General features: G+C 39.8%; 2 protein-coding genes across 3 annotated transcripts in view; one reads left to right on the top strand and one right to left on the bottom strand.

Moving 5' to 3' along the window:
* USH2A (usherin) overlaps positions 1–11,272 on the top strand; it is a 559,229-nt gene extending 547,957 nt beyond the window's left edge. Inside the window, exons 69-70 of the mRNA XM_078392221.1 lie at positions 7,178–7,402; positions 8,935–11,272. Of these exons, the coding sequence (XP_078248347.1) occupies positions 7,178–7,402; positions 8,935–9,024 (315 nt within the window). The 3' untranslated portion in view covers positions 9,025–11,272. The remainder of the gene's footprint in view (positions 1–7,177; positions 7,403–8,934) is intronic.
* A 1,149-nt stretch (positions 11,273–12,421) lies between these two features.
* Positions 12,422–16,559, bottom strand: part of KCTD3 (potassium channel tetramerization domain containing 3) — a 58,653-nt gene continuing 54,515 nt past the window's right edge. For both annotated transcript variants that reach the window (XM_078382957.1, XM_078382958.1), the window contains 3 exons: positions 15,980–16,164; positions 14,149–14,287; positions 12,422–13,654 (listed from right to left, as the gene is read on the bottom strand). In XM_078382957.1, the coding sequence (XP_078239083.1) occupies positions 13,087–13,654; positions 14,149–14,287; positions 15,980–16,164 (892 nt within the window). In that variant the 3' untranslated portion in view covers positions 12,422–13,086. The remainder of the gene's footprint in view (positions 13,655–14,148; positions 14,288–15,979; positions 16,165–16,559) is intronic.

The following is a 16,559-nucleotide window of genomic DNA, read 5'->3' as shown; positions in this document are numbered from 1 at the left end:
TAAAGGCTAAATTAGGGACTGTTTAACCAATTTTATTTAGCTTTCTGATACATTAAAATGAGGTTTGAAAAGAGGCTGGTTTGTTGTGAAGGTTTATAGGAACAGTCACTTGTAGCTGAAAGAAAATCATCAGGCATATACATGAAAAATTAAGAGTGAAGTTTTATTATTTTAAGTTGAAATGTGAAAAGCAGCAAATGTTAGGAAGGGAAGAGAGGAGGTCTGTGTGTGTCTTGCATGTTTAATTCAGGCATTCCCTTTACAACAGTAAGAGTGTCATGAAGGACCCTTCTTAAGTCACTGCTCATACTCTCCAGTCTACCCCTGGTCTCACCTCTGCTCTGCCTTCTGCTTCTGTTTCCAGCATCTGAAGGGACTTTAGGGGCACAAAAGTTGACCTGAATCAAGTCAAACTAGTAAAACATGCTACTGAAATCTAGTTGCTTTCCCATGGCAATGACTGCCAATGTCTCTGTTCTCTCAGAGTAACAATATCCTGGACTTTCTTCTCTTCAGGAATGAAGTCAGAATTGTTGGTTTTTTTGTTTGTTTTGTGTGTTTTTAAAAGTAGCATATTCCACTTCCATGTTTCCACTGGCCTTCCCTTCTCTTTCTTAAACATCTTCTTTCTCTTGTAAAAACAAACAAAATACAAGCCAGATGGAGTATAAACAACTCATCTGAATGACTAGGAGCCCAAGAAATTCTATAGAGCTATCCTGTTGGAGGGTCCTTGTTCTTGTAGCAGAAAGTTATTTTGGATTAGGAAGGAGAGGTAGAAAACATGAAGAACAATGGTCCTTCCATCTTCTCTGTGATCTTACCAGACTTCCCAGAATGGTGTTTTTGCCCTCCAGCACTAATTTTAAAAATTTGTTAGAAAATACTGTAAGAGATGAAAATGTAAGCTTGTGTCATACCTGAGGGCCTCACATACACTCCTCTCCCCAAGGTCAAAAGCATCAATGGCAGTAAGTAATGGGCCAATTACAGTCCCTTTGACTTTCCCACCACACAGGGCCTTGAGCTCACTAGAGGAATGGATAAAAATTCAACTAGCCAAACAACCTATAAATCGATAAATAAATAAAATAAAGCAGTATTTTCAATTGTTCCATGCATGCATCATTGCTGTCCATTTGTAAGCAATGTGTGTTGGCAGCTTTCTAAGGGTCTTCTAGATATCACCGTCTAGATATCACTGACTTAGCTTTGTACAATGTCTGGTGCATAGGCAAGGCCCTGCAAAGGGCTGTTGCCAATATCTCTTCTCAGGTTTCTAGATTTAGCCCAGCCCAATCCTTTAGGCCAACAATGCAGGGGGAAACCTCATCTAAGCAGAGATCACCAAAAAGTCAAGACGTAAATCTCTAAACCATGCTACTACAGTGGGGTCTTGACTTGAGAACTTAATCCGTATTGGAAGGCGGTTCTCAAGTCAAAAAGTTCTCAAGTCAAATCTGCATTTCCCATAGGAATGCATTGAAAACCATTTGCTCCGTATCTGCTCTTTTCCGTCCATAGAAACTAATGGGAAGCTGCTATTCCGCCTTCGACCACTAGAGGGGGATATTTTGTTTCTTTTTTTTCTTAGGTCAAGAAAGGTTCAGGGAAGGCAGGGAAAATACAGTCCAGGCAGGACAGTACCAGGCAGTCCGAAGACTGTCTCCCAATCCACTCTCTAAACGCTGGGAGGAGTGAGGAAGCAGACAGGCACCCTTTTCACTGGCCAACAGTTAACTGAAAGTTCAAATTTTGCACTTTCCCTGCGTCCCACATGGTTTTTTTCAGTTCTTAACTCAAATCTAAGTATGTAAGTCAAGTCAATATTTTCCTATGAGAGCGGTTCTTAAGTCAAAATGTTCTTAACTCAAGCCGTTCTTAAGTCAAGACCCCACTGTAATAGTTATCCATTTGTGTATTGTTACACATACTATATCCTCCCCATTCCAGTAAATTAAATACCTGAAACAGTACAAAACACTTAATATTTTTTTAAATAGTGTGCTATAAACAGTACCTACAGATGCAAGCATTTTTTGGAAAAAATAGTATTTGCTTGATTAATCTTGATATACTTATAAATGCATCTATATAAGATATTCTTTAAATTAAATTAAATATTCATTTCAGAATGGGGACATTCATGTTCCCAGTGTAAAATAACAACCTCCTGCATTCCACATGTAGGTGTCTGTAGGTCCTTCTGTTTGCATTGCAGTGTCCTATTCCCTTACCCATTTTATTGCCACTGCCTCCTCTCTTCCACTCACTGTCTGCTTTCTCATTTGCCCTCTGCCTTCATGGTTGTTTAGTCAGATTGGTAGTAGAGGGCCATGCAGTTTTTGTTGGTAGATGACGATTATTTCCATGAAAAAAAAAATCAAGTGGCATAAGGTACCCAGATAGAAATGAGCGTAAATAAGACAGAAGCCAAGACAAGTGAAAGACAGGGAGAAAGAAAATAGAGCAAACAGCTGCAGCACTAGTTGCTTCTATGCAAAGGCAGCTGTTGATAAAAAGATGTGCTGAACAGCTTTCAAATATCCTAAGTATTTCGCAAGAAGTATGAAGGGATGTTGTGCCAGCTGGATAGCTCTGTAGTTTAGGTATGTGGCTGTAGAGTCAGAGGCTGGGAGTTTGATTCCACACTGTGCCTCCAGGAGAAGAGCCAGCCTGTATTTATTTATTTTATTATATTTAAATATAATAAAATAAAAAACAACAATAGTAATACAGTTCAAGATGGGGAGAAAAAATATTCAAGTGATGACAGGAGGGAAAGCCGGCCTAAAGAGAGAGGTTGTAAGTTTGCTTGAGGAAGCCAGACATATCTCTGAGGTCAGACTGTTCCAAAGGTGAGGGGCCACTGCCGAGAAGGCCCGTTTTCTTGTTCTTTCTCTCTGGGCCTCCCTCGGCGTTAGGCCCCCTCAGCCACCCTTCCTGGCTAGAACAAGTGATTCGGGTAGACCTAGGTGGGAGGAGGCGTTCCGCTAGATATTGAGGTCCTAAACCGTTCAGGGCATTATGTCATAATTAACACTTTGAAATCAATGTGGAAATGAATGGGCAGCCAATGCAAGGCAGCCAGAGTGGGGAAATATGCTGAAATGGCCACCACATTCTGCACCATTTGAAACTTCCACATCAATCTCAAAGGTAGCCCCATGTAGAGCGCATTACAGTAGTCTAATCTCAAGATTACAAGCGCATGGACCAGAGTGGTGAGTGACCCAACATCAAGATAGGGATGCAGCCACAGATGGAAATAGGCAGAGCGGACCACTGATGCCACCTGGGTTTCCATGGTGAGCGCCGGATCCAGATGGACCCCCAAGCTGCGACCCTCACTCTTCACGGTGAGAGTCCCTTCCCCAAAAGACAGGGAGTTTCTCAAACCACCAATGGAGGGGCCACCCACCCTCAGGACCTCTGTCTTGTCTGGGTTCAGCCTCAGTCCATTCTCCTGCATTCATTGCAGTACAGCCTCCAGGCAGTGCTGAAGGGATGGAACAGCATCCACTGTGGTTGGAGAAAAGGAGATGTAGAGCTGGGTGTCATCAGCGTACTGATCGCATGAAGCTCCACACCCCCTGATGACCCCTCCCAGCGGCCTCATGCAGACAGCATTGTATGGCCTTGGCCAAGCTGCACAGTCCCAGCACACCTCCAGAAGAGGGGGATAGTAAACTACTTCTGAATCTTCTCTACCTGGAAAACCCTGAAAAGGGTCATCATAAGTCAGAGTGAACTTGGCAACATGCAGTTACTATTATTATTATAAAGGAGTTTTGGGAGGAAATGGAAGGCAAAACCCAAATTGGTTTAGTTCATGCCTAATGAATGTCATGTCTGTCTTCATCATTTCTGTTACTGCAGCTTCTTCTTAACATTCCTACCTTCTCAATGTTGGAGGAAATGGTACCTTACAAAACTAAACTACTATTTTCATTAAAATATTGCTTCTAATAGTTAACTTTTCTTGTGAAGATTTGCTGTAGTCTTCTAGCATGTGGAATAAAACTGAAAGCATATTACACAATCTTTTCTCTGCACTATGTCAACAGCTGGGAGAAGTTTACCTTTAAAAAACCACCATATTTCTAGTGTCCCTAATTCCTGATTTTGGAAGGTTAACTGTCTAACATGCTGCACTTTTTGCATCTCCTGTGTTTTAATTCCTTGCTTTCTCTACTGTCTTGTCATTCCCTCTTTATTTCCTGCACCTATGATGTTTCAAAAAGCAGAAACCCAGAAACCCTCTTTCACTGATAATCTCCACCATCAGCGTCCTATTGCCAGTCCTTTACAAGTCCCTGTCGTCTTGTCTTCACAGGTATCACAGAGCTTAGATAAGGCACGCCTGTGCAATGCATATGTCTGCATAAACACTTGAGAAATATGTTTCTGAACTGCTAGGCAATGGCTCTCTTCCACTCTCTCCTTGTATAAGACTGAGGGAGTCGCTCTGTTTTATTATCACTTTTCAAGGTCACATCGCATACGTTGCAGATAATTGTAAGTGCAGTTTTTACACCTAACTCAATTACTGGCTTGAATCTGGAACACTCAGCCACTGCAGTCCCATACAACATGAATGCAACTTGCCTCAGAAGAGAACAAATTGGCTTTCAGTTGCCATAAGCCTTCACTGCTAACACCTTTCCAATTTCTGATTCTGTATAATGGGGCAATTCCTCAGCCACTGCAGATTACCATCATTTCATCTGAAGATCCTCGAATTTTTGTGGCCTATCTCCTTGTCGGCCCACCAGCCCACTCAATGCTGACATTTATTGCAACCTAACCTTACCATGGAACATGTGTCGTGGCGCTTGTTTAGAAATGCTATTAACATCTTTCTTTCCTTCTTAATCTCAGTTCGAGAGGGTTGCTGATACATCCGAGTCATCAAGCAGTGTCACTCTCAAAAGCTACACAATGCATTTTGAGGTAGTGGTTAGTGTGAAGTGTTGTATCTTTGCATCATTGGCATGAAACCTTTTGCATGATGCTTGCTGTACTGCTACACAAAGAGGGTGTGGGCAACAGGCAGCCCTCCAGGTTTTCATGCCCTGTATGGTTTCATCATTCCTAGCTAGCATAGTCAATAATGAGGAATGCTAGGATTTACAATCCAAGAACTCTGCACAAATTATCCACTATAAACTAAAGATTATAACGGATAACTTACCTTCCCCCCCCACACTCAGTTTGATTGGTAGTCCAAAGTAGATGTCAAGGGGAATATGGTTATTCCTTCTGAGTAACTCCCCTTCCTTATCACAGCAGGCTTTTTTACAAGGACACTTGGCTGAGCAGTTAAATTTGCAAATCACATCAATTTTCACCTTCCAGTGACAATCATAACGTGAAGCAAGATACATAGATGAGGAAAATCACTTCCTATGATGCATGCTTTTCACCACTTGGGAAAGCAGCTCTAAAGAACTGTCTGATTTGACACCAAGGTGAGCAGATGAAAGAGTCTTTTAATGTTCACTTTGTTCTGTGGCTCATCAGCAGAGACAAAGTGGATCAGCTGTCAGAAAGTTGAAATTTAGATGGTGTGACAGGGTTCATAGGAACTTGAGGAGTGGATCTCAGAAGCAGCCCAATGATTTAGGTATCTGGCTGTAGAGCCAGAGGTTGAGCATTCAGTTCCCCACTGTGCCTCCTGTGAGTAGAGCCAGCCTGTGTAGCCTTGGGCAAGCTGCAATCCCAGGACTTGAAGAGAATGGCAAACCACTTCTGAGTATTCTCTACCTGTAAAATCCTGAAGAGGGTCACCATAAGTTAGAATTGACTTGATGGAAAATGATTATTATAATGACAGGGTTCTAAGGAACTTGAAGTGTGGATCTTGGAATCAGCAGGCTTGAGCAACCATGGATCTTTATGAAATCAAGAGAATCAGGATAATGCAGCCAAGATATGGCTTGGTGGATGTTTAACTCACTGCATACGTTCATCTCCTGACCACCACTATGCTCTAGTGACTAGTCTCAAATGCAGAAAAAGCTCAAATGCAGAAAAATCACATTCTCGTTTCAATTAAATTGCAGGCAAGTTAACATTACAGACTTCTAAAAGCCATTTGGGTAATGTGGAGGCAAGCATATTAATTAGCACAAGTCTTTGTAGTATTGATAATGGGATTACAGCAGACAAGAAACCTAGCAGAGTATACAAGGGAAGCAAAGTATGTCAGTACACCTAATTGTGTCTAGGATGCCCTGTCTACGATTGCAATTCCGAATATGTATATACACACTGCCTTAGTCAGATAATGACTATTCAGGCCCGTACTCCCTATGCCCATTGGCGGCACCTCTCCAAAGCTGCAGGTAGGGCTCTTTTCTGTCTGTTGCGCATCTGAAACTTGTGATCTCAGGAACTTTCTCATCTAGAGCATGTGCTCCCATTGCATGCCCCTCACCAAGACTGTGAATGAGTAAGAACTAGGCATCTGCAGCCAACAAGATGCTGATTCTTTGCTACCTAGTCCCCTAATATGTATCCGCTGACACTACCTGGAATTGTGGGCATGGTTTTGCCTGTTTTCCAGCATGCAGCCTTTTTTTTGACCCATAGAGAGCAAAAAGAATCCTGGTGTGTTTTATGTGATACACTTTTCCCTTATCTTTTTGGTTTGCTTGTGCTTAGAGGAGAGTGTGTGTGTGTGTTTGTGTGTGCTCAAACAGCTAGATAGCTGTACCTGCATTCTCAGAATCTGTAGAGACTACTAGCCTACAAGGTGTAAAAAAAAACGGAACAAAAACCCAGCAGCCATTCATCAGTGAACCAATGGCCCCACTCACCTTGCAGGCATTGTGCAGCAGAAGTTGATGGAAGGGAATGGCAATTATGCTGGTGACATGCATGTGTTGCATGCTTAACAGGAGATCACCTTGCAGAAGGCTATAGTTCCCACAGGGAACAATAGCTGAAGAGAGTGCTAATGATCCTTACCATGTGTGTTTAATGGCATTCTGTTATTGCCTGTAAACTGTGCTATTAAGATGGGCTACTGCAGTGTGGTGAAATTATCTCTCATCTGGTCATCAGCTGGGGAATGGTTTTACAACAAGGGAATCATTTCTTATTTGAAGCTGTGTTGAGGACAGCTTGTTTAACAAAAGCTTTTCCTTGGAGAACAGTTCTTGTGCTTTCCTAGGGACTGGCAGATACAAAAATTCCAGGACCAGCATCGCCTACGAGTATGCATAGTGTTCGAAGCACTTCCGTCGTCCAGGGACCCAGCCAAAGCCAGATTCAACGTACTTTTTCCCAAGCTTCCCTACATCGAAGTGTCAGTCAGCTTATCGATGTCTATGACAAAAAGTCCTTAATAGAAGATGCTGTTTGGGATACTGTTCTTCGCGGTCATGACAGTGGTTTGGTAAGTTCTCTTCCAAGTTAAGTTTCTCTGATCACCTTGCCCATTAACATGCCATATGAACAGTCTTGTTAGGACAACGTCCAGTCAGAGCAAGCAACACAGTGAGAATACAGTAGGAAACACTAGTTTCTAGAGTGCCAGAGTACCACCAGGTGCTGAATGACTTTAAAGTCAGGGTGGGTAGAGAATCTTTTTGAACTGTAACTTCTATCACTCCTGGGCAGCATAGGCAGTCCATCAGTTCTGGCCTGGTCCCCTTCTCCTCTCTGCCTATGTTTTCTTCCAGCTTACGTGGACAGAACTTACACAAAACACAGGGAAGCCTTGTGTTGCAGTTGTTAAACTGCAGTACTGCAGTGAAGACTCCGCTCACCACCTGAGTTCAATCCCAGACTCAGCTGACTCAAGGTTGACTCAGCTGTCCAGCCTTCTAATGTCAGTAAACTGAGTACCCAGCTTGCTGGGGAATGGGAGACAATGTGTAGTCTGCATAATTACATTGGAAAATGCCCAGAGAGAGCTTTAAGCACTATAGGGCAGTATGTAAGCAGTACACATTTTTTTCTCACAGTTTACACATATGTCCAGTGACATTTAAATGTACTTGCTACATGAACTATGACATTTGTTCTTTAAAATTGGCATCTTAGCAATTGATGGCACATGTGAGAGTACCACTGTTATCCAAGGATTACATGTGAGTAGGCAAGCACACATAGTGATACAACTAGGTGGGCAAAAAAAAAAAACATACAAAGGTACAGACTTTCCTTTTGGCCAAGGTCCTGCATAAATCAAAATTTAGATGTTAATCTTTTTATAAGGATATTCGTTTTAATAAACATCACTCTGCTTCTTACTGCTCAGTGTTAAGAGACAACTATCTTTTTCCTAATCTCAACTCTAGGTGACCCACGGAATCAACTACTGAATGGTAGTCAACAGATAGATAAATGTGACAGTCACTGCATCAGCTCCATTTGGGACTAGCAATAGGATAACCAGAGTTCTGATGGCTAGAATCCCACTGATTTTATACAGTGGTTTGGTATGTGCTCTTACCAGCAGCTTGTCAGTTACCGCCTTTTTCACAGGCCAGAACCCTAGTAGGATTTTGCCCACTATATTTAAATTAAGTTCTGAAAAACCCTCAAAATCATTTTGATAATTACAGTGGGGATAATACCATGTGCAGTGAAGTTCTTTCATTCCTGTTGCTATCTAAAATACAATTAACACAAAATGATGACATGATGTGGTTTCTTAAAGACTAACTGCTGTATTTTAGTGTGAATTTTCCTTATGTCTTAGGAAGTGGATTTGTCCATGAAAGCTCACATTAAAATATTGCACTTAGTCTTTAAGGTGCCATATTTTGTTTTTTGTTTTTCAATGATGTGGTTTGAGATTTTCTTGAATTTTTAAAGGATTTTATCTTTTTTAAAAAAATCTGAAAATTCTGCATTATTATTATTCACCTTAGCACGATTATGCACACAATGCTAACAAAATATTTATTTTAATTTTTTTAGTATGTGGATGACGAAGATCTTGTAAGTGCTATCAAAGGCTTCAGTACTGTGACCAAAGAACACACAACATTCACTGATACACATTTATGATCAGTTTCTCCACTGCTGTTATAGCTTAAGCAAAAGCTTGTAGGTTTGTTTGTTTTTTTAATTCAAGCCATTCTGAATCCACTTTGCCTTGTTCAATTGCTGAGATATTATGTGCCTACTGGAACTTTACCCATGTTAACAAACAATCACTTGGGCAGTGGGTGGCTAGAATTGGTTGTACTGTTATTTTATCAAAACATTATCATTGTTGCTAAACAATTGTTGCTGCAGGATGGAAATGGATAGAGTTGGAACTGTGTTTATATTAGTATATATATATTAAATGGATTTTAATGTGGTTTTGATAGATATATGAGCCTGAAACCTTGACTGAACCACCCATTGAAGGAAATAATGAGATTAAAAATGGTATATTTGTCAAATTTAGATCACCACTATTTTTGCTACAATTTTAAATTATAACCAAAATTTATTGCTTTCAAAAATGTTTTTTTAAAGGAAGTTAACTATTATATTTACTACGTTAAAATGTTTTACAGTATATGATCAAGAAAGAAGATGACTAAGAAGCAATCTGTATTATTGCTTGCAAACTATTAATAAAACAATGCATTTAGTTTGATTTGCTTTGTATCACTGAAAAAGACTTACTATATAGAGCGTGCTGATTTCTTTTAAGTCATAAATTTGAGTAGGAATCCTGTATTGTCCTCCAAGGGTGCTGGATCTCATACCTGCTTTCTACTGCTGTCTACCCAATTTTGAGATTAGCACTACCAAAGCTATCTTCTTCTGCTAATATCCTAAAGTTCATTTAAGTGGCAAAATAAAGATGGTGGTGCAATGGATCAACAAGCCAATGTTTTCAAGACTGAAATGTGAGAACAACATAAGCTTCAATTCTAACCCTGCTCAACAAGAAGCCCAAATGAAATCAATTGTCAAACATGTATGAATATTCTGAGATAAATATGCCCAGAACTGCAGCTTAAATCTTTTAGTACAGTGGTCTAAGAACTCACAACTTTAGATATAATGCCATCACATGGCATTTTCCTGCTGTCTGAATGGCTAATCTAATAGTTTTTTCAGTTGGCTGTGGCAGGTGGCCATCTTATCATTGTTCTAAAAGGCAAATGTTGAAAGAGACTGTTTTGTGGGCAGCTGTGTAAGGTCAAACGCTTATAGCATTGGGTGAAAAATACTGTTACTACAGAAATATCTTCAGTCAGTTTCACATCCTTTAGGTCACCTATCCATCGATGCTATGACATATCTACCCATGGCAGTAGTATCATTATGCCTCTGTGGGAAGAGAATCAACATTTCAAACCAGCAAGACTTCACAGTAATTTGTAGTAAAATGGATTTGGCTTGGAAAGGTCTGGATTAAACTTCAGCTATAATAGTAATAATTTAAAAAGTGGTATTTCTTCCAAAGATAATACCACTACTACCTAGTTTTGGTCTGTTAATAGGAAAAGCAAGAGGAAATGTGATTCTAAGCATCAAACTGCATAGCACTGAGAATAGTAAACTTTGGCAGCATGTATTTTTTCTAGGGTTTATAGACATATCTTTTGTTACACAGGCCTAGATCTTTTCTAAGATTAACAGTAGCCTAAATGGTACTGATGGCAGGAAAGAAATGAATACATGGATAGAAAGATGCAGATTTACTGTTGGGATATTTAAAATATCAGTCATTAAGTTTTTATACTGACATCAGAACAATAACCATTATGTTTAATTTAAGATTGAATATTTTCTGTATTTACAGACAGAAGTGTAGTATCCTGGTCAGATTAGAGGACATTGTTCCAAATTAATAAATGATTTCATTCTAAGTTGTATCATCCTTGGGTGTGTTTGATTCATTTTGCCATATGACATGTTTTAAGCACCATTCCATCTAGCATAAGGGTTAGTACTGACTGAAGAAAAGATGAAAGTATTAGAATTTATTATTCTGCTTTTGGGTTTTTCCCCCTGCCTCTGCAGTAGGAAACTCTATATCTAATCTGCAGTCACTTACCACACCCTTCTAGGACTGGAAAGCAGCTATCTTTAGCTAATCAAGTGTCTCCCTTCAATGTTATTTAATTCTAGGGTTTGAAGTGAACCAAATTTAATTGGGGAAGTAGATAAATCCATATGCCACATCTTATAAAATGTAGATGCTCTATACTTCCATTAAGAAATCATAGAACCTTAAGATCAAAATCCATTAACTTTTTTCAAAATACTTAAAATCTGGAATGCCCAAAAGTTTTAAAGAAAAGAAAAAGTTGCGAAAGCCACTTGTGATTTGCATTTTTAAGTGTTTGCTTTTCTTTATTACATCGGCCTAAGAACAATGCTCAATAAGAACATACAAGAGTACTGTTTAGATGTGAGAGTCAGCATGGTGCAGAGGATAGTGCCAGACTGAAGCTCAGAAGACCAGGATTCAAATCACACCTGGCTTGGAAACTCACTGAGGGGCTACTATGGTAGTATGGTACTATATGGTACTATGGCACTCCTTGAACATTTCATATACAGTGGTGCCCTGCATAGCGACGTTAATCCATTCCGGATTAATCGTCGCGATGCAAAAACATCGCTAAACGGATTAAAAAAACCCATAGGAACGCATTAAACTTCGTTTAATGCGTTGCTATGGGGCCCCAAACTCACCATTCAGCGAAGTTCCTCCATAGCACCGCCATTTTCGCGCCCTCGGTAAGCAAGGGCAGGGCACGAAAATGGTTGCTGCGGCCATTTTGGGCATCCGGCGGCCATTTTGGAACTGCCGATCAGCTGTTTAAAAAAACATCGCAATGCGAAGATCGGTAAGCGAAACACTTACCGATCATCACAATGCGATGTTTTGCCATTGAAAACATCGCAATGCGATCGCATTAGCGATCTGAAAAAACAGATCGCTATGCGGATTCGGCGTTAAACGGTGCGCTCGTTAAGCGAGGCACCACTGTACCTTCAGTACCTTATAGAGTCACCAGAAGTTGGAAGAAAATTGATTGGATGTAACAAAAATAGCCATTTAAAGGATACAAATATGCTGGCAATATATCAATATTATGAAGCAAAAACAATCTGAAATTAAATATCAACCTTGCAGTTAAAACATTCTGAAGGGAGCTTTTCCTTTTTGGAGGATAACATTTGGCAGATACATATCTTACTAAAGATGGTAAGAACAATAGTTTTAGTTTACTGTTAATTGTCTGAAAGACTGGCCTACATAGGAAATACTGCTGGGTTATGCAGCAGCTCACAATAGCAGGTTCTAGTCACAAACTCTTCATTTGGTGTAAAAGTCCTGGGTAATGGTCTCTTCCATTCTTTGAGATAATCTTTTTCATAACTGCTATGTTTTCTAAGAGTGTTTACTAATTGGCTCCGCTCATCATGAGTAAAACACAAAAAATACTAGATTCTTTATATTTTAATATTAGAGACAAAAATATGCAAAATAATGTTTAATAGCATCCATAATCAGTAACAAGACGTTTTGGAACTACAATACAATTAAGTTAACAAATGCACCATAGGATGTATGTGAAGTATATTAATACTAGTAAAGGATATGGTGGGTCAACAGAAGAGGCAGACATAAGGTAAATATGCCATGCCTCCTTCTTTCCATTGTTTGTTCCCAGTATGGAACCACACCGAAACTGTGAAATGAGGATTGTCTGAAGACCAGTAGACAGGCCACAGACATTAAGGGTTTAGCATGTGAGGAATCAGGACTGGGAAACACTTAATACACAACAGAAAGTCTCCCTTACAACAAAAAATGGTAGTGCATGCCAGCCTGCATTAAGCAAGACTTGAACTCGTATCTGTACCAGAACTGGATTTATATTAAGAGTTATACAAAGTCAACACCTATTTAGAATACTTTAAAAATGCTTCTGTTTGTGTTGTGACACAAAGTCATTTGTGTAGAAGGATGTGCTCCCTATACTGCCTTACCACACTTCACACAACAGCTTCAATTTTAAAGACACAGACTTAACAGATATGTAAACATTTCATCCAGTTTAGTGTTAAAACGTGATGTGTCCAGGCTACTGATGCCCTTTAGCTCTTTTATAAGGTATAGTCCTGACAGGAAAAATCATTTTTCTTATGCCGTGGAGAAACTGGTGTCTTTGTAGGTGATGGGGAAGCCATACTGAGTGCTTCAGAAACTCCCTCCACAATACTTGTTGAAGACACGAGATGTGGTGCTTTTTTCCTTCCCAGGAGTGCTCCTCCTCCTTCAAATCCACTTTTCTTTTTACTATCTGTTTTGGTTTCATTTTCATCATCCATTCCTCTTTTTTTCATTTCTGATAAACTTTCTGGCACTTTCTGGAGTTCAGTTCCACCTTCTGCTGCTTTAGGAGCTTTTACCTCCAGTGCTGGTGCTGAAATCTTTTTATCAACTATGTTTTCACCAATCCTCTTCACTTCTGTCTGTACAGGAGACTGGTTGCCATTCTGAGGAACAGCTTTGTCTACCATAGTTTTGTTCAAATTAAAAGCCTGAATTTCCCGGTAACTGTGAAAACTCTCTGTCCGTCGTGCCCTGGCTAACAAAGGACTTTCCCTATATGGCCGTATGGCACCGTATGTTGCCGCTTCATGGATCATTTCACGATGCTGCAACTGGAGGCTGAAAACATTACAAGCATTTAGGTAACAACATGAAGTGAACTGCTCTGTCAACTGAACAAATCTTGCAATATATAAGCCTGGGTCATCTTCAGACCAGTAAACATAAAGGACTAGCCACCACTGCCTCAATGGTATCAAACAGCGAAGTGTACTGAGTGCCTTCTTTTGGCAGAAATTGCGGTATAAATTAAATGAGTAAATAAATATGACAAAGCTATTACACACATACTGGAAATTACCAATTTCTAATAGGAAAAAAAAGCATTATATTTCTGGAAGGCACCAATTCTGTTTATTTATAGGAGACTAGACTTTCAACTTCTGTTAATGGTTTATGACTGTTCAGGTGACTTCAGTAATATGCAATTTTAAAAGAGAACAATAATATCTAAGAATTTAGAGCCTTAAAATAAAAGAATAAAAAAAATCAAACTTACACATTACAAGCCAATAAACGCACATGCACACACCCCATTCTGACCAAGGACTCACCTAGAGTTTGATTCACGCAGGCGGCTTTGCTGCACCACTGAAGTGGCTGGACTGATATTGGGGGTAGCACAACGAGATGTGCTCAGGTCACATTGATCCAAAAGCTTAAGCAATTCTTCTTCAGTAGGACCACCCACATCTTAAAGAAAGAAACACCAATCAGAGACTACACAAAGAGAACATAGACCTATTTTTGGCCTTCATTAAACAGTTCATCCAAACGATCATTCCATCCTGACCACGGTTAATTAAACATTTCATTGGATTCAAGATTCTTGACATAAATCTTTTTTTCATACCTGCTAAGACACATTGGATTAACATCTGTTGTTTAGTGATGCATTGGAAAGCAAACAGTGTAAATTTCAGTAGCTTCTAGATGGCAATTAATGAGCCACTGCTGGGATTCTAGGGGCATGTATACCTGTTGGGTTTTGCCTTACACACGTATAACTAAGTAACAGGATTTTGACCAATGAAAAATAAACCACATCTTGCCTTGAAAACTTGCATATCTGTGAAGCTTGTGGTGTTACTCAAATAAATGAAAATCAAACAAAACCATTCATACAGTGGTGCCCCACTAGACGATGACCTCGCAAAACGACGAATCTGCATGCTGATGACTTTTTGCGATCGCTATAGCGCTTCGCAAAACAGTTTTTACTATGGGCGATTTTCGCTGGACGATGTTTTGGTCCATGCTTCACAAGATGGTTCCCCCCCCCCCCCAGGACCGATACTTTGCAAGACAACGATTTTCACAGATAGGTCCGTGACTAGCAAAACTGGTGTTTTCGGGACTGATGCTTTGCAAGACAGCGTTTCTAACAGCTGATCAGCGCTTCGCAAAATGGCTTCCCTATGGGCAATTTTCGCAAAATGACGACTATTTTCCCCATTGGAATGCATTAAATGGATTTCAATGCATTCCAATGGGGAAACGCTTTTCGCAAGATGATGTTTTCAGAAGACAGCAATTTCAATGGAACGGATTAACATCGTCTTTCGGGGCACCACTGTATATTTTTCAATGTGAATGGCTGAAAATACATCTAGTGAAAAACAATTTTAAATATCAGTCAACAGATATGTCTACATTAGGAAAAATGTGAACAAAATTAAACTTTAAGGAAGATGCAAGCAATTGCTAGAATCCTGTTTGGTGATGACACAGCATAATGCCCTGCTAGCACAGTAACATAGGATATCCACTTATATAAACAGTGCCCTTGTGCTAATGAAGGTCCCCATTACAAAGAGCTTAGATACACTTGCACAAGGAGATCCTAGACATCACTGCATTCAAGCTGCTCATGTCATGGTTATTGCTTGAGCAATTTGATCTGAACAGGGGGCTTGCGCAAATCTCAACCACATACAGTCAAAGGAAAGGATGAAGGATTTAAAGGAACACCACAAAGCCTTTTCCCCAAATCTCATGAATAATCAAATAACTCAAACAATGACCATGGCAGGAGTGGAAGGTCCACATCACCAAAGACACTGAAATGAAACCTGGAATAACCAGGATTGTTTATGTGTGTAAAGGAAACATGAGTTCCATCCAGTTCTAATATTCAGAACAAATACTTGATTTAGAATTCTTTTAATTCAAAGGCTCCAATTAGTTGATTTTAAGAGTTCTAGTGGAAGAAAAAGCAAAGCACCGATCACAAACCTGCTTTAATTGACAGATTAAACTGAAAGATGAAAGAAAACAGAGGAGAGAGACAACAGCCTATAGAATAGCCAATTATGTTTGGTTTATCTTTATGATGGAATAGTTAATTTGCATTTCTGAGATGTTTGATTATATCCACACAGCTACCTTTTTCTTCACTTTTATTAACCATATCCATTGCTGTGGTCAGGTCCCACATCTGAATACTGCCATTCACATGACCTGTGAAGAGGTAGCGTCGTGGCCTCGAGCCCATCCTACTGGATCCCTCACATTCTCGTACAGTGAAAGATGAAATTGTAGTACAATCAACTGCTTGAATTTCACATATCCTATATTAGAATAAGAATAATTACACTATAGTCACGGACTTCTCAAATCACAGCTTGCAAAGTATTTGTCAATTCTCCAATTATTTTTATAATCAAGTAAAAGGCACAAGTTGCTAATAAAACAGAATTTACAACAGTAGTAACCAACATTCCCTTTAATTTTCAGCCCCGCTGGATGGGGCGCTGTCCCTCTTGCATGCAACTTTGCCCCGCATAGGGTTCCATCACAACCGGAAGCAAAGGGGCTGAAAACGATAGCTGTTGGTGTGCAGAATAGAAGAATGCTGTGTGCGGGGGGGGGGGGGTGCTAGTTGCACAGACACAACTTAAGAGGGAATCTTGGTAGCATTTGACCTGAAGTTACAGTTGGTGCAATTAATATATTCTCCAATTCA

Source organism: Pogona vitticeps, chromosome 1, assembly GCF_051106095.1.
Source record: "Pogona vitticeps strain Pit_001003342236 chromosome 1, PviZW2.1, whole genome shotgun sequence".
NCBI classification, from domain to species: Eukaryota; Metazoa; Chordata; class Lepidosauria; order Squamata; family Agamidae; genus Pogona; species Pogona vitticeps.
Note: the sequence above shows the minus strand (reverse complement) of the source record. Positions and strands in the feature narration are given on the sequence as shown.